We start from the raw sequence: 21,752 nt of genomic DNA, 5'->3' as shown, positions 1-21,752 counted from the left end.
AAGCTTGAACTTATTTTTAATAAATTTAACCAAACATCTTTTTAATAATAAAAAATGGACAATGCTATGTGTACATAGAGTTGTACATAAAGGGTTACACGTCAATTAAATTAGAAAAGTATCTTAAATTTTTTTTTTCAACCTATAATTTTTTGTCTTACTCTAAAAACTTTTCTCTAAAATATTATTATTTTTATTCTATTACTTACTTTTAGAATTAATTTACCGAGTTCAACAAAAATAATTATTTTATAAAATTTTAAAATTTAGCTTTCAAATTTAAATCATATATAAACGAGATTTTATTATTATGTATTTAAATTAAAATATATTTATTATTATTATGTGTAATAGTTAATATTTTGTTAAAAAAACAAAATCAAAACTCAAATCATGTAGGTTTGAGTTGATCGAGTTAGTCGAGTTTGGGTCGGTCGCTATTGATTTATTCGGGTATTGATTTTTAAAAATAATTTTTATTTTGTGTAGTAAGTATATTTTAAATTTTGTACAATTAAACTTTCAATTTAAATTATATAAAACTATATAAGTGAGATTTTGTTATTATGTATTTAAATTAAAATATATTGATTATTATTATTATGTGTATTTAATTATTTTGTTAAAAATAAAAAAAAATTCAAATATTTCAGGTCAACCCGAATCCCAAAACCTCAAAACCTTAATCCGATAATTTTCTGGTCAGCTCGGGTCGGGTTCAATTTTGACACCTCCTAAAACTGCACAATAAATAATAAAATAAAAAATAATAATATTTTCGTTAAATGTTTTTTGAGCAAGACAAACTATTGAAAATAAAGATATTTTAAAAGATTTTTGATATACTTTCCTAATTTATAGGACGTGTAACCTCTATGTACAACTCTATGTACACGTAGCATTATCCATAAAAAATACGCATATTTTCGGGTAAAAAAATCATCTAGACCAAAGCACGACAATCCAATATATTTTTTTATTGAACAAGATAACTTTTTGAATCTGGAGCACACCAGGCACGCGAGCCAATAAGGCAATAATTCACGGGTGATCCCCTTCCCCTTCCCCTTCCCCTTCCCCTTCCCCATCTTCGTTACTCCTATAGCATTTCTTCTCAATGCTTTCTTCGTATAGGCATGTTCAAGGTAAGCAGTGAATTTCTAGTTTATTATAATAATGTTATTTCGTTATGATGTTTTTATTTAGTTTTTATTTAGTTTTTATTTTTTGAAAAAATTTCCAGATTATAATTTAGTTCGACTATTGATCTTGGCTTCGTACGTTCTTAACAGGTAATTATCATAATTATTTTCTTACAAATTATATTATTGGTTAGTTGATGAAATATAATATTTAAAATGATTTTAATTCAGTTAAAAGTTTTCTTTACGTATTTTGTGCTTAGATTACTCATAAATATTACACAATTAATTTATAATTTTATGTAATTATTTTAGGAATAGAGTAATTAATTAATTAATTTTAAACTTACCTGTTGAGAATGAAGATTTATCTTGTCTTTGTGACACCGTGATTTTTCTCCCGTGAAATGAATCATAATCTTTTAGTGAAATTTACAGTGAAATGTATTATCTATAATTTTAGTGAAATGAATTTTAAATTAATTGTTTTTAGATCAAAGTATAATATTTTTTTGACATAATTATCACAATATTTTTAAACTAGTAGCATGAATCATTGAATTTATGATTTAGATATATGATATGTATATAATTATATTTTATATTAAAAGCATTATAAAATTAAAAAGTGATAGAGTTTACAAAATTTATTGTTGCATCTTAGAAATAAATGTTTTTTTTGTTCGGTCATTGAAAGCAATATTTATTTATTTATTTACAAAAATGCTATCTACTACTAAGCCAAAATTTATTGGTGTGAATGAGAAAATAAATTGATTAATTAATAATAAATTATGTGTAATATTATGGTTGTGTAAGTATTTATCTTATAAAATATCATAGATATTACTAAACACCAAAATTTATTAATTAATAATAAATTATGTGTAATATTATGGCTCAGTAATATTTTTTAAAAAATTTTAAAAAAATTTGTTTGCAAGCGATTTTTCAACCTACTGTCTGCTCCTGAGTTTATCACATCCCATCTTTCTTCATCTTGAATATGAAATACTGAATGATTTCAAGTTGAATGATTTGTTTGGATTAATCTGATCGAAATAAAAATAAAAAAGAATATATAATTATAGATTTGTCCCTAATTAATTTTATTTGTAAATTTGTTGGATTTCAAGTATACTCGAAATGAGCATCATTTTAGATTCCAAAAAAAAAAAGAGCATCATTTTCCAAATCAAGGTTTGATTCCCCATCTTTGGCCATTAACAAAAATAAAAAAATAAAATAAAAAATCAACACCTTTGATACATAAAAGCAACAATATTAATTAATTTCTTCTAAAAAAACAGTATTAATCAATTTTTTTTAAAAAAGGAAAAAATGTATAACAGAGAGTTGATCAATTGCTCTACAAGATTTTTCGTGTGCAATCACTAAAATTTGGTATTGGGTTTTAGTGTTTTTTTAACGCTAAAATCCGTACATCACACACGAAAAATCTTACATCTTAGGCCCCGTTTGGTTTCAAAAGTCATGCCAAAAAACACTTTTTTTAAAAAAAAAAATATTTCAGTTAACAAGGTGTTTGTTTGACCAAAAAAGTGCTTTACTAAGCATTTTTATGTCAAAATTAAAGATTTTTCAAAATCAAAAATTTGTAGCTTTTAAAAGCACTTATTTTAAAAAAATCTTTACAAAATCCAAACGGGCTCTTAGGTAGTGTTTGCAACTTTGTTAAAAAAATCTCCCTAATCACTTATTTTTAGAGTTTGCATAGTGAGGTGATCGGCTTTAACATATACCTTATGTATTTGTTATCGTTCATATTACGGATTCATAATCGCCGATTATCTTATTTCTACGTGTTAAATGATTAGACATACATGAAATAACAATTTGATGTAATAAAAGAAAAGTTATTATTTATTAACAAGGCCATATTTGGGTTGACATTATAAAATTTATATCTTCGAGTATGTAGAGACTAACATCCACCACCAGCGCGGCCGTCGCCGTCACCATCCATCCGCCATTTTGTTTCGATCTCACCACCGGAACCGCCGTCTTCCGTCGTCCGTCGTCCGTCGTCCGAGCGGCTTTCTTATGCTCAACCATCGTCGGATTTCAGATTCGTCCGGCATCTATTTGTAAGTATCTCTGGGTCGGAAATTGGGGTATCCTGCCTCCTAGAATTATTCCTGCTTTGAATGTTAATTCAGCATATATGGTTTCAAAAAAAAATTTAAAAAAAAAAAAAAAATTGCCCACGAAAAGGGGATTTCGTTTTTTGTTTCTTTTGATTTGTGATCCCCTAGTATGCAATCAAGATGAATTTTTTGAAGGTTTTTGTTGATTTTATTGGTTGAATGATTCTATTCATAGGCATTTCCTCATAAGCTCGAAAATGAATCCAACGAGGTGTGAAAGTCCATTCTTGATCGATCTACCATCAGAGATCATCATCAGTATTCTCTCGAGACTACCGATTCGAACCATCATAAGCTGCAAATGCGTTTGCAAACAATTTCTCAACCTATTGTCTGCTCCTGAGTTTGTCACATTCCATCTTTCTTTATCAAACCCTGGCCTACTTATACGTCAGTTTGGTGTGAAGGATGATATATGCCAGATAATTGAATTTGAAGATGAATTCGATCTTCAACACCACAATCTTCGTGACAATGGGGTGATGACATTTGACCCCAGCTTGTTGTTTGGTTTTTCTGATTTTTTATTATCGATCATTGATTCTGTGAATGGTATTATTTGCCTGCATGGGCAAGAAACCAAAAAGCGTGATGCTCTATACCTATGCAATCCAATCACTCGTGAGTATATGGCTCTTCCTAGGATTGAAGGCATTGACGATTGCCCTTGCTCTACTGATTACGGATTTGGTGTAAGCAGGATTAGTGGCCAATACAAGGTGGTTGGGAATGTCCATAGGCGTTCGCACGATCACCAAGCGGCACTGCACTCTACTACTCAATACCATGAGTGTTTGGTATACACCCTTGGAACAAGTTCGTGGAGAATCGTTCAACGAGGCAAGCTATTTGGACCTTCTCACAATTATTTTAACTTGTTCCTGAATGGAAATCTTCATGGGCTACAAGAGTGTGAGAACTCCTACCTGATGTCAATCTCTTGTTTTGATCTTGAAAGTGAGTCGTTTAAGCCCTTTCCTCCACCACCACCACCACCACCAACAGATTTACCGGCTAATGGAGCGTTGAGAATTTTGGATGACTGCTTGTGTTTCATAGATTATAGCTTTCGAGATAATTCTCGTGTTATATGGGTGATGAAAGAATACGGGATGATGGAATCTTGGGCTAAGCTATTTGTTATTCCTGGATCACAAGACTTTGTTGATTTTACTACAGAATTTATCCTATCAAAACATTTAAAGATAGAGACATCTTGGTTAATTTTACTGATGAGAAGCTTGCCTGCTATTGTTACAAGACCAAAACTTTTAAGTGGCTCGATTTTGTTATTCAGAACCGATATGACGCGACCGAGGCCATAACTCACAGCTCTAGCTTTCTCTCACTGAAGAGTTTCGACGGCGAGAACGTTGAATTGCTCTAGTAATGTGCTTATGACAATGTAATAGAAGTGCGATGCTTGAGACATGAATTTCATGTAAGCCATTTTCTGTGATTTGTGTTTTGTAATGTGGCTCATGAAAATTGCCTAAAGTTTGTGGAAAAAGGCTCTGCTATTGTCTAAACATAGAATTGCTTCTTTTTTATTTCTTCCTTTTTATCTTTTTTTCTGAAAATGGCACTCATGGGTTATGAATATTTTCTTTATAAAATGCATTCTTAACTTTATGCTAATTGCCTTTATTTATTATTATTTTTTTTTCTGGTGTGTATTACTGTGTTTGTGTTCCCCTAATAAGTTCTCAAATGCATGTACTAAAATAAAGGGCAGGTTAATATGGCGCAGGATGGTAAGTTTGAGGAGGCCGCATACTAGGTAATAGTAGTATGCGGTGATGACGGAGCTACAAATTTTCAGGAGGATCGTCATTTTTGTTTTTTTCTTAATTGTGGTTTGTGCGTTAGTTTCATAAAACTTTAGTCATTTTACTCTTAATTTTAAAATTTGATCTAAAGCCAGAAAATATTGTTATTTTTATTAATTTTCTAGATATTTTTCAATACAAAAAAAAATGATTGAATATAAAATTTAAATAGTTGGGTTTTGGTTCATAGCACATGTCACACATAACCTCAATACATAAGTGAAACAAAAGTTCAGGCACTAAATAAAAGCTAAAATCAATTAACAATGTACTAAACCCACTAGAATCAATTAAAGCACATTCATATTTTATTTAATAAATTGAAAAAATGTGTTAATCTCACTACAATTAACAACATATTAACCCACTAGAATCAATAAAAGCAAATTTTATCGAATCAAAAGCGAAGGATGATGTATGCCGGATATTCGAATTTGAAAATGAATCGGACCTTCAACGTCACCACAATCTTCACTACAAAGCAGTGCTGAAATTTAGCCCCAGCGCATTTATTGGTTCCTCTGATGCCAAATTATGGATCATTGGTTCCGCGAATGGTGTTCTTTGCCTGCAGGGATGACATAGAAGCGAAGTGTATGATGTTCTGTACCTATGCAATCCAATCACACGTGAGTATATTGCTCTTCCCAGCATTGAAGGTGTTGTCGAGTATCCTGACATTTCCGAGTATGGATTTGGGGTAAGCAGGGTCAGCGGCCAATTCAAGGTGGTTCGGAATGTCGATAGGCATTCGACTACTCAGGACTATGAGTGTTTGGTATATATAGTTGGAACAAGGTCATGGAGAAACATTCAACCAGGAAAGTCTTTTGGAAATTCTCACACTTCATTTAGCTTGTTCTTGAATGCGAAAACTCCACGGACATGTTAATCTCTTGTTTCGACCTTGAAAGTGAAACGTTTAAGCCCTTTCCTCCGCCTCCACCACCGCTAGATTTACCAGCATTGGGAACAGTAGGAATCTTGGATGATTGCTTGTGTTTCTTGGATAATAATAGCTCACAAGATACAGATACTCTTGTTGTATGGGTGATGAGGGAATATGGGATGAAGGAATCTTGGATTAGGCAATTTGTTATTGCTGAAGCAGAGGGCTTTACGGGTTTGTTTTACGACAAAATTTATCCTATCAAAGTGTTTAAAGATGGTGACATCTTGTTTAATTACAACAATGTGGAGGTGTTCTATTACAACAATAAGACCAAAACTGGTAGAGATCTTGATTTGGTTGTTCAGGAGGAACGTGGCTGGATCGAGACCATACCTCACAGCTCGAGCTTTCTTTCGCTCAAGAGTTTCGACGGTGAAAATGTAGAATTGTTCTAGCAATGTAATGGAAGTGTGTGTGTGATGCTTCTATGACATGAATTGTAAGCCATTTTCTGTAAATTATGTAATTTGTGAGCTCATGAAAATTGATTAAGGACTTGTACTTGACTGGGGAATTTGATTTCAAATCCATGATTTCAAGTTGAATGATTTGTTTGGATTAATCCGATGATCCGATCGAAATAAAAATAAAAAAGAATATATAATTATAGATTTATATCTAATTAATTTTAGTAGTAAATTTGTTGGATTTCAACTATATTCAAAATGAACATCATTTTCAAAATCAAGGTTTGATACCCCATCTTTGGTCATTAATAAAAATATATATATAAAAAAAATCAACACCTTTGAAACATAAAAACAACAATATTACCTCTCAAAAAAAAAAAAATAGATTTTGTATAACTCACACTTAACTTATTATGTTAAATTTTTGTATAATTAATTACACTACTTAACATACCTTATGTATTTATTATCGTTTATATTAGTTAAGTTAGATCCTACCTATACAGGCGGTTCCTTCGATCCTACCCATGGGGTAATGTGAAAGCACATGATTGGTCCAATCATGTGGGACCCACATAATTGGACCAATCACAACACTCCACACTACTCATGGGATAATATCCCATGGGTAGGTTCGAAATTTTCACCTATACAGATACTGCCTTGAGGTAGATTTAACGGTGGACATTTATCATCCATTATTTTTTAGTAGACCCCACGTATATTGATAAATAAAAATTCTTATATTTATCATGGAATAACGTCTGTATAAATAGGTTGAAATGAACCTTCATATTACGTATTCATAATCGTCGATAATGTTATTTCTACGTGTTAAATGCTTAGAAATGACGACGATACATGAAATAAAAATTTGATGGTATAAAATTTATATTTCAAGTATGTAGAAGAGACAGATACAGAACATACGAGGTTTCCGCCGCTAACATCTACCACCAGCCGTCACCGGCCGTCCGCCATTTCGTGTCGATCTCACCACATTAACCGCCGTCTTCCGTCGTCCGCGCGGCTTTCTGATGCTCAACCATCGTGGGATTTCAGATTCGTCCGGCATCTATTTGTAAGTATCTCTGGGTCGGAAATTGGGATATCCTGCCTACTATAATTATTCCTCTTTGAATGTTAATTCAGTATATATGGTTTTTAAAAAAATGCCCACAAAAAGGGGATTTCGTTTTTTGTTTCTTTTGATTTGTGATCCCTAGTATGCAATCAAGATGAATTTTTTGAAGGTTTTTGTTGATTTTCTTGGTTGAAGGATTCTATTCGTAGGCATCTCTTCATAAGCTCGAAAATGAATCCAACGAGGTGTGAAAGTCCATTCTTGATCAATCTACCATCAGAGATCACCATCAGTATTCTCTCGAGACTTCCGATTCGAACCATCATAAGCTGCAAATGCGTTTGCAAGCAATTTCTCAACCTACTGTCTGCTCCTGAGTTTGTCACATCCCATCTTTCTTTATCAAACCCTGGCCTAGTTATACGTCAGTATGGTGTCAAGGATGATATGTGCCAGATAATCGAATTTGAAGATGAATTCGATCTTCAACACCACAATCTTCGTGACAACGGGGTGATGAAATTTGACCCCAGCTTGTTGTTTGGTTTTACTGATTTTGAATTGGGGATCATTGGTTCAGTGAATGGTATTATTTGCCTGCATGGGAAAGAAAAAGAAACCAAAAAGCATGATGCTCTATACCTATGCAATCCAATCATACGTGAGTATGTGGCTCTTCCTAGGATTGAAGGCATTGACGATTATCCTTACTCTTGTAATTACGGATTTGGTGTAAGTAGGATTAGTGGCCAATACAAGGTGGTTGGGAATGTCCATAGGCGTTCACAAGATCACCAAGCGGCCCTACACTCTACTACTCGATACCATGAGTGTTTTGTATACACCCTTGGAACAAGTTCGTGGAGAAGCGTTCAACGAGGCAAGTTATTTGGACCTTCTCACAATTTATTTAGCTTGTTCTTGAATGGAAATCTTCATGGGTTACAAGAGTGTGAGAACTCCAACCTGATGTCAATCTCTTGTTTTGATCTTGAAAGTGAGTCGTTTAAGGCCTTTCCTCCACCACCACCACCACCAATAGATTTATCGGCTAATGGAGCGTTGAGAATTTTGGATGACTGCTTGTGTTTCATAGATTATAGCTTGCGAGATAATACCCGTGTTATATGGGTGATGAAAGAATACGGGGTGATGGAATCTTGGGCTAAGCTATTTGTTATTCCTGGATCACAAGACTTTGTTAGTTTTTACTACACAATTTATCCTATCAAAACATTTAAAGATAGAGACATCTTGGTTAATTTTAGTGATGAGAAGCTTTCCTGTTATTGTTACAAGACCAAAACTTTTAAGTGGCTTGATTTTGTTATTCAGAACCAATATAGGTGGACCGAGGCCATACCTCACAGCTCGAGCTTTCTCTCACTCAAGAGTTTTGACGGCCAGAACGTCGAATTGCTCGTTTGCTCTAGTAATGTGCTTATGACAATGTAATATAAGTGTGATGCTTGAGACATGAATTTCATGTAAGCCATTTCTGTGATTTGTGTTTTGTTACGTAGCTCATGAAAGTTGCCTAAAGTTTGGGGAAAAAGGCTCTGCTATTGTCTAAACATAGAATTGCTTCTGTTTTTTTTTTTCCTGAAAATGGCAGAAAAATGGATTCTTAACTTTAGGCTAATTGGCTTTATTTATATATTTGTTTTTTAATTTTTAATTTTTTTTTCTGTTTTGTGTTACGGTGTTTGTGTTCCCCTCCCAAATGCATATATTAAAATAAAGGGCATGTTAATATAGGCGAATCCAGGATGGTAAGTTTGGGGAGGCCGCATACTGTATTGGTATTATGCGGTGACGATGACTCTACAAATTTTCTTTCTCCATAATTGTGTTTTTTGAGCGAGTTTTCTGAAATTTTAGTCATTATACTCTTTATTTTAATATTTAATCTAAAGGTAGAAAATATTGTTATTTTTATTAATTTTCTAGATATTTTTTTCATTACAAAAAAAATGATTGAATATAAAATTTAAAAAGTCGGGTTTGAGTATATAGGTGTCACACATAACCTCAATGCATAAGTAACGCAATTTCTGTAACCTAAAGAAAAGCAAGTGCAATAATAGAGATTAAAATTGATCATATAAAAAAATATTCTACAATTAGCAACATATTAACCCACTATAATTAATTAAAGCAAATAAATTTTCATTTCATTCCCTACAATCATGTTTGGTTTGGATTTAGAATGAAAATGTCAATTTCCATTGGAATGATTATTCTCATATTCATGAAAATAGTCATTTCATCTATTTTGGATAGGAATGATCGTTCTCACTCCTAATTTTTCTCCATGTATAAATCATTCCTTATTTATTTTAACAAAATACCTAAAATAACAATCATAATAATATTATTATTATCAAATTAATTCACTAACATTTATAAATATAAAATTATTAATGAATAATGATGATAATATTAATAAATAAATAAATAAAACAATCCCTTAATAATAACGTAAATTATAAAAATATATAATATAATAAAATAATTGTTAAATAATAAGTATCATAATATTTTATTAAAAGACACTTATTTTAATAAATAAAATATTAATAATAATAATTACTAAATTAAGATTAATAGTTATATTAGTTTTACTATAAAGATAATTTTATAATGATTGATAGACTATAAATAGTTATAATTTTTTTTATTTTTTTTAAATAATAATTATAATAAATATTTTTTTAACTTATAATAATTTTTTGTGAGTAGCTACTATTTTGGGTTTTAATGAAAACATTATTTGATAATTAAAAATAATTCTATTTCATTCCGGTTTATTTATACGGTAACAATCATTTGAATGAAATAAACTTATTATTCCATTCATATTCTTATTACATTCCAAAGTTGATTCCATTTCAATGTTATTACATTCAATCATACCAATCATGCTCTAAGACTTTTATTCGAAGTGGTCGGGTCACAGGGACGTAACCAGGATTTTGCGGTAGGGGGGGCTAATTTTACAAGAAAAAAATATGAATAAAACTCATAGGGTCAATATACATATTAGATTTATGTTAATATTTTATTATTCATATATCATATATCTTTCAACTTGTTTATGATTTTAAAAAAAATTGAATATCAATCATGCTAGTAATGACACAAAATTTTAATATATCAATATCCTTATAAATATTTTCTATATTCAACAGTGAATGTATTTCAATAATTAAATTATATTTTATAAAAAAATTTGAAAATTTGATGGGTTAATGAATCAAAAAAATTTCTCTTTAAAATAAATTGAATAATTGTTTTATATTTTATAAATTATAATTTTTTAAATGTGATAATGTACATAATTATAGATTTACTTTGAATTTATGATGTTATTTTGTACTCAATAGCATAATGTTTAATATATTGAATGTTCCATGAAATGGTCTATATAAACACAAAATATAGAAGCCTAAATAACTTAAATAAAACTCATATATATCAATAAATTAAAAAATCCAATCAATTGCAAATAATAATTAATATATATAATTAACTCAATAAATATATATATATATATATATATATATATATATACACTAACTATATGGGCTGGGCTAGACTGGGCTGAAGCCCAGCCTAACCCCCCATATAGTTCCGTCCCTGTCGGGTCATATTGTAGATCCGCCCTGCATGTAGGGTGTAAGGTGTTGAAGTTCAAATATTTATTTCTGCATGTAACACCACAAGCTAAAAATCAATTTTTTCTTAATTTTCATTGTATATATGAGTCGGATAAATTCGATATATTCGTGAGTCCATTTCACAATGAACTTATTATTCTTTATATTTTTTGAAATATTCTTTTTAATTTGTATTTGAGACTATTGTATAATATTGTATTGGAACTCGCATTGCAATATATCATAAGCCCAGTGTGATAATTTCTAATTCATAAATATAATTATAACTGGTACTTGGTTGCATGCTGGCTTGTACAATCAATTTTTTTGGTAACAAAAACAAAAATATGGTAAAATATTTTTTTTAATTACAAAAGTCTTATATAGGAATAGAAGATAGAGAACTATTTTAAAAATGACGATTTCATACATAAATAAATATTCACCAAATGACAATCAATGTACATCAATTTTACAAATATAAAATTTCCTAAATAAATAACAATCAAAAAAAGGGGGAAAAATTAATACCTGTTGTGAAAAAGTAAAAATTTACGGTAAAAAGTAAATTTTCCAAAACTCAAAATATATCAAACTCTACACTTTATAATATTTTTCTCTCAACTTCAATTGTATTTTTCATCACAAATGAAGACCTATTTATAGATCCACATTTGAGATTAGTCCAAAAATTAAAACATCATCATCTACATCATCACACACTAATTTTCCACATTTTACAACTCAATATTCAACATTCAATATTCAATATTCAACATAATAATAATATATTTTTCAACACTCCCCCTTGTGATGATGACCGTGATATGATGACTGTATTCATTACGTGTTTTATACTGCTTCGTTAAAAACCTTACTAGGAAAAACCCAGTGGGATAAAAACCATAGTAAGGGAAAAAGAGTGCAGCCACGTAAACTCCCCCTCATGTTAATATGAGTGATTCTTCACATATTCCGCAGATTGCGCATCCCAATGTTGTATATATGTTTTCTGAATATCGTCGTGGGAAGTGCCTTTGTGAAGAGATCTGATGAGTTCTCACTTGATTGAATATAACAGATATCAATATCTTTATTCTTCTCAAGCTCTTGAGTGTAGGCAAAGAACTTTGGGGGTATATGTTTTGTTCTGTCACTTTTGATGTATCCTTCTTTCATTTGAGCAATACATGCAGCATTGTCTTCATACAACGTCACAGGCTTCTTGTCTACTGATAATCCACAAGAAGTTTGGATATGTTGTGTCATTGATTTTAGCCAAACACATTCACGGCTTGCTTCATGTAGCGCAATAATCTCAGCGTGATTTGATGAAGTTGTTACGAGTGTTTGTTTCTGTGAACGCCAAGAAATTGCGGTGCCTCCACGAGTAAATACATATCCGGTTTGAGAACGTGCCTTATGTGGATCAGATAAATATCCAGCATCAGCATAACCAATGATACTTTGATTGGTGTCTTTTGAGTACAAAAGTCCCAAATCTGTTGTTCCTCGTAGATAACGAAATATATGTTTAATTCCGTTCCAGTGCCTCTTTGTTGGATATAAACTGAATCTTGCCAATAAATTTACAGAAAAAGATATATCAGGTCTAGTGCAATTTGCAAGATACATAAGGGCACCAATGGCACTTAGATATGGTACTTCTGGACCAAGAATAACTTCATCATCTCCACATGGACGGAATGGATCCTTTTCTATGTTTAATGATCTTACGACCATTGGAGTACTTAATGGATTTGATTTATCCATATTAAAACGTTTAAGGATCTTTTCTGTATAATTTGCCTGGTGAACAAAAATTCCACATTCTTTTTGTTCGATTTGCTAACCCAGACAATACTTGGTTTTTCCAAGATCCTTCATTTCGAATTATTTCTTCAAGTACATCATAACTTCTTGAATTTCTTTATTCGTTCCAATGATGTTTAAATCATCAACATATACAGCAATAATTACATATCCGGATGTTGTTTTCTTGATGAAAACACAAGGGCATATTGGATCATTTACATATCCCTTTTTCATCAAGTGATCACTTAGCCGATTATACCACATTCGGCCTGATTGCTTCAACCCATATAATGATCTTTGCAATTTTACAGAATAAACTTAAAACATCATCATCTACAGTCGATGTTAAAGTAGATTTTATCTCTTTAAGATGAATTTTTTCCTCACACGATACTTATGAAATATGACAATCATTTTCCAAGATACAACATATTTCGTTTTGTAATTGAACTCCAAATTATAATTCCGACGAACTTTAAGCCGCTTTTCGAACTTTTCTGAAAATGCTGAACAAATGTATATAGAAATATGTCGTGGACAAAATGAAATTATTTTATGGTTTCAAAATGTCTAACCTTTTTCATTATGATTTGGAGTCTATTTATAGATGTCCAAAGGTTGGAGAGGTCTTTCCGCGATTTGTTGTGTTTTCGGCTTCATATTACATATAATCAATCTATCATATCTTAATCTAATGGTGTAGATCACGTCCCTTTTGGTGTGTCACAACTATTAGATCATATTTCTTGATCAGATTAGATCTCACGCGTCTATTTCGAATAGAAGATTCAAATCGTACCTTTTTGGATTGATCACACCATTTGGATGAAACCCTGGATGCATCATATTACAATCACTTAATCAAATGGCTCAGATTCAACTTTCTTGATATACATCGATCTAGTCATCCAACAGACCGGATCTCATCTAACTGCCGAACCATCAGAACCCTTCATCTTGTCCGTTCGATCTAATGACCATGAACCACTGCCATGTCGCATCCTAGTGTTGCATACTCGACCGCCACATTATCCGATCAATGACATGTGTACGCTGACTATATCACGTTACTGTTGACTTGACTTGGTTTACTTGAATTTAATTAATCAACTAGCATACACAATAGTTTATATGTAGGAATATAAATACTAAGGTAGTATTTTGGACAATTTATAGGAAAAACTTCTCAAGTTTGCTAAACAAAATTTTCATAATTTCCAAAATTTTGTTTCAAAATTTTGTTAAAAAAACTGAAAAGTATTTTATAGAAGTTCTCAAACACTACCTAATCTTTCTACATGGGACAACTCCTATTTGCTTTCTACATTATTAATTTAGTCTTATATCAATATTAAATAATTAATTTTGCATTCATCCGACATCGATTTTGAGTAAATTAATATTTCAAATATATCTACTAGAAATTTAGATTCTAATTTTCAAATCAAAGCATTTAAAGACGGCTACATCTTGCTTAATTATAATCACGAGACGAAAACTAGTAATCAAAACCAGCTTGATTTTGTTAGTCTGGTCCAAATAGCTGGACCGAAGTCATACCTCACACCTCGAGTTCACGTGATGTACTTTTAGTTACAATGTAATAAAAGTGTGACGCTCATACATTATCTTATGACATGAATTGCGAGCCATTTGAAAGAAAAAAAATAAAAATAAAAAAAAATTCGACATTAACCGTCGCAACTTACACATTTTCGGAACTTAACCGGATTTATAATTTACAACGGTTTTTTTTTAAAAAAAATTTCAAAAATATATATATTCAACACATACGCCGTGTACATACATATACACAAACATATACCCAGAAGTTCGAAAATTATCAATTTAATAAATCTGAAATTTCGAATTAATGTTTAAATAATTTTCAAAAAAATAACCAATACCTCAAATCGGCTCAAATATTGTACTTACAACAAAAAATTTAACATATATCAATTATAAAAATTCAAAAGAGCCAAAATCCCCAACTTCGAAACCCTAGTATCGACTTTATACCTCAAAGCTTTGAAATAAAACCCCGAACAACCAAAACCACCTTCCTTCTACTCTGGGCGGCGGTCGGCAACGGTAAGGGCGGTGAACGACAACGGCTGGGGAAAGTAGGTTCGACGGAACGAGCTAAAAATTAGGAAAATAGATATCACAAAAAATCTTACGTCGTGGTCTTTTCGAATCTACGATTATTTTCGAAATCTAACCACCGATGGAGGAGTTATGATCAATTTAAGAAACGAAAATGGTGAAGGAAATAAATAAACTTTTAAAAATATTAGAGTTGTGCTACAGCCTACATATACCATCAAGGTTACAATTTGGGTTTGAAATTACAAAATTATTTGAATATGGTATTTTTGAAAGAGTTTTTTCAAATAAAATACATAGAATAATTTTGTGATATCAAATTCAACATATAACCCATTTATTTTCCAAAATATTAATAGCTTAATCACATCAGTTCACGTGATGTACTTTATGACATTGTGATATATATATAAGCTATGTGATATATACTTGAAGTATGACATATGAATTGTGGGGTTTTTTTTATTTTTAATGTAAAAAAAAAAAAAAAAAAAAAATTCAAAAATACCGTAAAATCAAAAAAATTTCACAAATACCGTAAAACTTCAAATCTGACAGCGGACGATTGTGTACACGTAGGAATCGTCCTCTGCCACGAGGCGCGAACGCTACCCATTAGGCAGCGTCCGCGCCCCGTGGCGGAGTACGCTGCCAAACGTACTCCTCCACGGGGCGCGGATGCTGCCAAATTTAAAATTATTTTAAAATATTTAACACTTAAAATGATTAAAGAAAACGTGTTGACGCATAGCATTTGCGTAGTATTTGCGTGTAAAATAAAATAATTTAACGCGTAAACAATTAAATATATCATCTAACGCGTAAATAATTAATTTAACGCGTAAACAATTAATTCTACGCGTATTAATTACTATATATATGTTCACAAATGTTAAGGATATCACTCATAAAAATATCAATCTCTTTAAAATTTTCTCGTTTCTTTTATCTGTTTTTCATTTTCATTTAAAAAAATCATGTCAGAAAACATTGATATATTTTTATATTTTGGTGGTCATATTATTGTGGATAGTGGATCGATTGTGTATAGTATTCCTTATACTAGACCGATGCGAGTTCTACGTTCCATTACTTTGTCCGAGTTGGTTGAAGTTGTGCATCAAATATTGAGGATTGATCCAGCTACTTTTACTATCAAATTATCAATGAAATATTCTTTCATGGAAAATTCATCTTGGCATGTAAACTATCCAGTTAAACTGCATAATAATAATAAAATCAATTTTAATTAATAAATATAAATTAATATAATTATTATAAAGTTTCAATAATCCAATAACACACCTTGACATTAGTCATACAATCGAAGCAATCTATTATAATTCTAACAGCGTGCGTTGGTGAATGAGTGTAACTAAACACATTTGACCACCTACATAAAAAAATATTATTAAAATTATTACAAAATGAATTTGTAATTTATACAATGCTAATATTTTTCAAATATTACCGTGCACCATAAGGAGCATATGGAATATTTTTTTCGAATTCATTTTGACGCACAGTCAGAGATAATCCATTCATATCAGGATTAACAAATGTAATCCTGCTCCATGCCCATATCTGCCATCAGTAATAAATTAAATTAAAAATTATTATAATATAATATTAGATGAACTTAAAAATTTATACCTGTAGGATATAGTTTTTCCTATCCGTGTTGCATTGCATAACTCACGATATAGAAATGCCAGAACTGCACTTCCCCAACTATAAGATCTGATGTGTTCAATATCCCGAAGTAGTTGCAAAAAAATCAATCTAACAGATCCTCCTTGATAATCTGGAACCATGATTCTTCCAATAATCATTAATGCTACACAACGGGTATATTTTACGACATCTATTTCTGGACTATTATCATCGATATGTGCAGATATGCAATGCTCATATAAAGTGGTCATCGATAAGTGACCACCTTTGAAATGCGACGTCAGTGGCGTAAATCCCAATAAATTCAAACATATATGCTGCCACTCTTCAACTTTGTGTGAAACATTTATACCAATTACAAGTTCACCATCAATAGGCAGACCCCAAATAATGGAAATATACTGTAAAGTGATGGTTGTTTCACCACATCTAAAATGAAAGGTATGTGTTTCACGTCGCCATCGTTCAACCAAAGCAGTAATTAAATGATTATCATATTGCCTAGATCCACACAGCAAAACACCATAAAATCCAATGTTATTTAAATATGCAATCACACGACTGTGCAGACCATGATCATTAAATAACTGCCAAATCAAATCATCGGATCGTTTGACTCGAACTATGTCATCAATTGTTTTTGTGGAAACTTCTGAAGACATATGTGTTGCTTGTAAATATAGCACACTGAAATTTATTGGCCCTCGATTTGTTGTCATCCTGACAAATATACTAACAATTATATAATGCAAACCAATAAACACATATGTCTATATATGCACATATTTAATATAAATAACGATAACAATAAAATATATATATATATATATATATATATATATATATATTTCAATCTAATAATATATATTCTATATTTATATAGTATATCAATAATAAGGTAATATATATGCATATATATCTAATATAATAACAATAACAATAATAAAGTTTATATATATATATATATTTTAGTCTTTTAATATATATATATATATATATATATATATATATATATATAATTCTATATTTATATATATTATAAGATTTATGCTGCTGGTGGAAACGTGAAAATGAAGGTGGAAGGGGGTAGAGGCGGATGGGAAGGGTTTGGACGTGAATAGGGTAGGGTAATTAGGAGGTAATTTAGGTGTAATTAGTGTAAATTAATTACAAATTTGAATAATTAAATAAATAAATATTATCAATAAAATTTAAAATAATTATTTGAAATATTATTAATTTAATTTTAGTTATATTTACATATATTTGTATAAAAAAAATTCATTAATGGTATATATATTATAATTTTGGTTCAAAATATGATATTTGATTAGATATTTCAAATTTTAAAATTTGATTAGATATTTTAATATTTTGGTTTAAAATCTATATCTTTATGTAAGTATAATGATTTTAAAATAATATTATTATATTTACACACTTATAAACATAATAAATATTATCATAGATATTTTTTTATCGTTACAATAGATAATTATAACAATATAATAAAATATATAAATTTGAACAAATAATAACAAAATAAGTAATAAATAATTTAATTATGCATTACGAATTTGAGTAAATAAATAAATATTATCAATAAAATTTAAAATAATTATTTGAAATATTATTAATTTAATTTTAGTTATAATAACATCCACCAACAACTACAAATGTTCACCCACTCTTCCTGATTCCAGTCTTGGAGGTAGGGAGCTTAACTATTCTTTATTATTAATACATTTAATTTTTATTATATTAATATAATATATTTAATTATAAAAAAGAAGAAGTTTGAAATATATACTAAAACATATTATTAAAATAAACTTAAAATTCAAAATAATGCTTAAAAAAATTCTGAAAAATAATCCATACCTTTAAATGGCTTTTTTTTTAAGTACCTACAAACAACAATTAAACATATTCAATTATAGTAACTCAATTAAACCAAAACACCCAAATTTCAAAACCCTAATCTCGAATTTACCTTCAAATTTTGAAATAGAGCTCCAACCAACCTAAATATTTTATTCCTAGCTTGAACAACGATCGACGACGATGAACAACGGTGAAAAAAAACACGATTGATCGGATGATGTTTCCGAGATGGCGAAGAAAACTTGAAAAATTGGTGTAAAAAAAAACTCTCGTTGCAAGGATTCCAAAACTACTATCGGATTTGCAATCGGACGAACGATGACGGAGAAATCTACTGTCAAAGAAACTAAAATTGAGAAGAGGAAGAAGAAATGCCGTAAAGATAATAATGGAGGAACGAAATTGTTTCTGAAAATTTAATAGAGGTGGGTGGGGCACCAGAAATAATAATGGAGCGGATGCTGCTGGCGTGGCACTGACCCACGCCACGACGCAGCATCCGCTCCAAATTTTAGCGGACTCTGCTACGTGTAAGTGAGTGTCCGCTGTCAGACTTGGCGTTTTACGATATTTGTGAAATTTTTTTAATTTTACGGTATTTTTGAAATTTATTTTTTAATTTACATTAGAAATAAAAAAAAACCCGTGAATTGTGAGTGTAAAGTGTTGTTATTGGTAAGATAACAAAATCTGAAAATATAAAAAATAATAATGTTTTTTTTATTGGGGGATATATATTTCACATTTTAGCCCTATTTAAAGGGAAAATGCTTAGCAAAATTTTTTTTTGAAAAATCGAAACTTAAATTTCAAAAGAAATTCCGAATTCAATTGAAATAAATCAATAATATAAAAAAAAATTGATACAAAATTAATTTCCATTACTTCCTTTTTTTAGCTATCTTGAATAGTTGATTTTGATTACAGCAGTTTGGATAAATTATTTAAAATAGGAGAAAAAATCCAATTGTAAAACTATTAAAATAATAAAATAAAAATATTTTAAAATAGCAAAAAAAATTTGAAAAAATAAATAAACAGGGAAAGGAAAAATAAGAATTTTTTTTAAGATAAAAAATAAAGTATAATGAAACAATAAAGTTTGGTGAAATTTAATGAAAAATTATTGACAATGCCAATTTTAAATTTTACATCTTTTCAGAGTTATTATTCTTTTTAAAAATGCGTTTCAGAATAATTAATTAAAATATCAGTGTGCATTTACTTACTTCATGTACACTAGCATGTAATTCATGTACAAAATTAAATTTGAATATATATATAGAGTTTTGCTATCCTGCCCACCCACCGTGCCCACATAATGTGCCCACCATGAGGTGGCACTCAACTATTGGACACACAATTCATCACATCCAATAGTTGAGTGTTATCTTATAGTGGACACATTAGATGGGCACGGTGAGTGGACAGGATATCAAAATTGTATATATATATATATATATGTTAGCATTTTTATGTGAAATATGGATGAGGTTAGAAAATTTTTAAAGTTAATATTTGATTTTATTGAATTATTATGTTTTGTTTTATATCTAAAGTTGTCTCTAATTTTTTATTTTTATTTTAAAAAAAAAAGAGCAGTAGTAGAGCACCTACATACACTGATCAGTGATTCCATGTTATATCATGAAAAAAAATCTCGGTGTATTTTTTTTATGAGATTTTCGATGAACATTTAACTTGTTAAAGACTTAGAGTTTTAACAAAAAGCTTCTTAGCTTATATTGCATGAAAATGTTTTTGAATATTTGGTGAATGTTAGATTCTCCTTTAACTTATTCAATTTTTACTCAAAAGTAAGAAACAAAAATTTTATTTTTTTTTTCCTTCTGTTTTTTGTTCAAAGGATAAAATTACAAATTGACATTACTCTTAATAAACTTATCATATTGTGTATGCTTTTATTTTTTAAAAATAATATATATATTTTTAATTTTACATTGTTATAACTAGCATTTATTTTTTTAAAAAAATATATTTCATTTTCATAATTTTTTTTACATATCTTGTATATTTATTCAAATTTTATCAAATTTTATATTTTATTTTATTAATATTATATACTTTTTTATTCATGTTATACAATAAACGTTTTTTGTAATTATGTGATAATAATACATAAACATATTTTTTATGGTGTAATTTTAAAAAATTAAATAAGGGTATATTTGTCATTTAATTAAAAAATTATGCTTGAAGCAATTATTCTCTAAACACTAAACTTTAAATTGTATTAACTTTCAACTTTTATTTTCTAACACTCTCCACTTTAACTTCTCACAAACTTCAAAATAGTCTCTACAAAAATCATTTTAAATAAATAAAAATTCTCCAAAACATTCCCTCAATACGTTTGTTTTCAAATGATATATTCACCAAAACAAATCAAACAACTACATGAAGATCAGTACCACAAATTTTTCCATTAAAAAATGAACGTTAGTACATTAATTAATTGCCTCTATTTTATTATTTTTGCATTTCACCATTCAATGCAAGTGAAAACGTATATTTATTCTGTCAAAAAAAACGTATACTTATATTTTGGGGAAAAAAAACGTATATTTATATAATTATTTATGTTATGTATTAATTGATTTAATTCAGAATTAATGTTTTTTTGTTTAAAAGTTACTTATGTGTATTTTATTGTTGAACAAATGAAATTTAATATGATTTAAATGGACTAAATAATAGAAAATTTATACATATTGATAACTATTTTTGTGTTTCTGAGGTAGAGTTTAACCTAACATAAACCAAATTTTAAGATCATTCGATTTTTAGATGTTTATCGCAAAAAAATAAATTGATATATGGAATCCTAATAAAAACTTTTTGAGTGTGATTCAATATGTGTTTGGAGAGTCTCTGTGTATATATATAGATTTCGGGGCATCCTCTTTTCCGTCCGACAAGATCTCGAATATTCGAGTCTCAATTTTATCGAGCACAGGATGAGATGAAAATATGGTTCTCAATTCTTATCAAGATGAGGATGAGGTAGG

The 21,752-nt window shown here is 29.7% G+C and overlaps 2 protein-coding genes across 3 annotated transcripts; both read left to right on the top strand.

Annotated features, from left to right (window-relative positions):
- The first annotated feature begins 2,050 nt into the window (after positions 1-2,050).
- On the top strand, positions 2,051-6,486 carry LOC140885065 (uncharacterized). Its single transcript, XM_073291979.1, has 4 exons — positions 2,051-3,250; positions 3,486-4,628; positions 5,791-5,917; positions 5,995-6,486. The coding sequence occupies exons 1-4, from the start codon at positions 3,207-3,209 to the stop codon at positions 6,484-6,486; spliced, it is 1,806 nt and encodes a 601-aa protein (XP_073148080.1). The 5' UTR covers positions 2,051-3,206.
- Positions 6,487-7,395: 909 nt separating this feature from the next.
- Positions 7,396-9,209, top strand: LOC140883426 (F-box protein At5g18160-like). Of its 2 annotated transcripts, XM_073289878.1 has the most exons (3): positions 7,396-7,582; positions 7,781-8,465; positions 8,921-9,209. In XM_073289878.1, exons 2-3 carry the CDS (start codon positions 7,817-7,819, stop codon positions 8,929-8,931), a joined length of 660 nt encoding a protein of 219 aa, XP_073145979.1. In that variant the 5' UTR covers positions 7,396-7,582; positions 7,781-7,816; the 3' UTR covers positions 8,932-9,209. The 2 variants fall into 2 exon arrangements, with proteins under 2 accessions (XP_073145979.1, XP_073145978.1); XM_073289877.1 differs by having other exon boundaries at positions 7,781-9,209.
- The last annotated feature ends 12,543 nt before the right edge of the window (positions 9,210-21,752 follow it).

This window comes from Henckelia pumila, chromosome 2, assembly GCF_033568475.1.
Source record: "Henckelia pumila isolate YLH828 chromosome 2, ASM3356847v2, whole genome shotgun sequence".
Classification (NCBI taxonomy): Eukaryota; Viridiplantae; Streptophyta; class Magnoliopsida; order Lamiales; family Gesneriaceae; genus Henckelia; species Henckelia pumila.
Note: the sequence above shows the minus strand (reverse complement) of the source record. Positions and strands in the feature narration are given on the sequence as shown.

Excerpts from the sequence above, each read along its gene's own strand:
- LOC140885065 (XM_073291979.1), top strand. The coding sequence starts at position 3,207 with ATGCTCAACCATCGTCGGATTTCAGATTCGTCCGGCATCTATTT. Across the intron at positions 3,251-3,485 it reads GATTCGTCCGGCATCTATTT|GCATTTCCTCATAAGCTCGA; the intron begins GTAAGTATCTCT and ends TTCTATTCATAG. Across the intron at positions 4,629-5,790 it reads ACCGATATGACGCGACCGAG|CATTGAAGGTGTTGTCGAGT; the intron begins GCCATAACTCAC and ends TGCTCTTCCCAG.
- LOC140883426 (XM_073289877.1), top strand. The coding sequence starts at position 7,817 with ATGAATCCAACGAGGTGTGAAAGTCCATTCTTGATCAATCTACCATCA.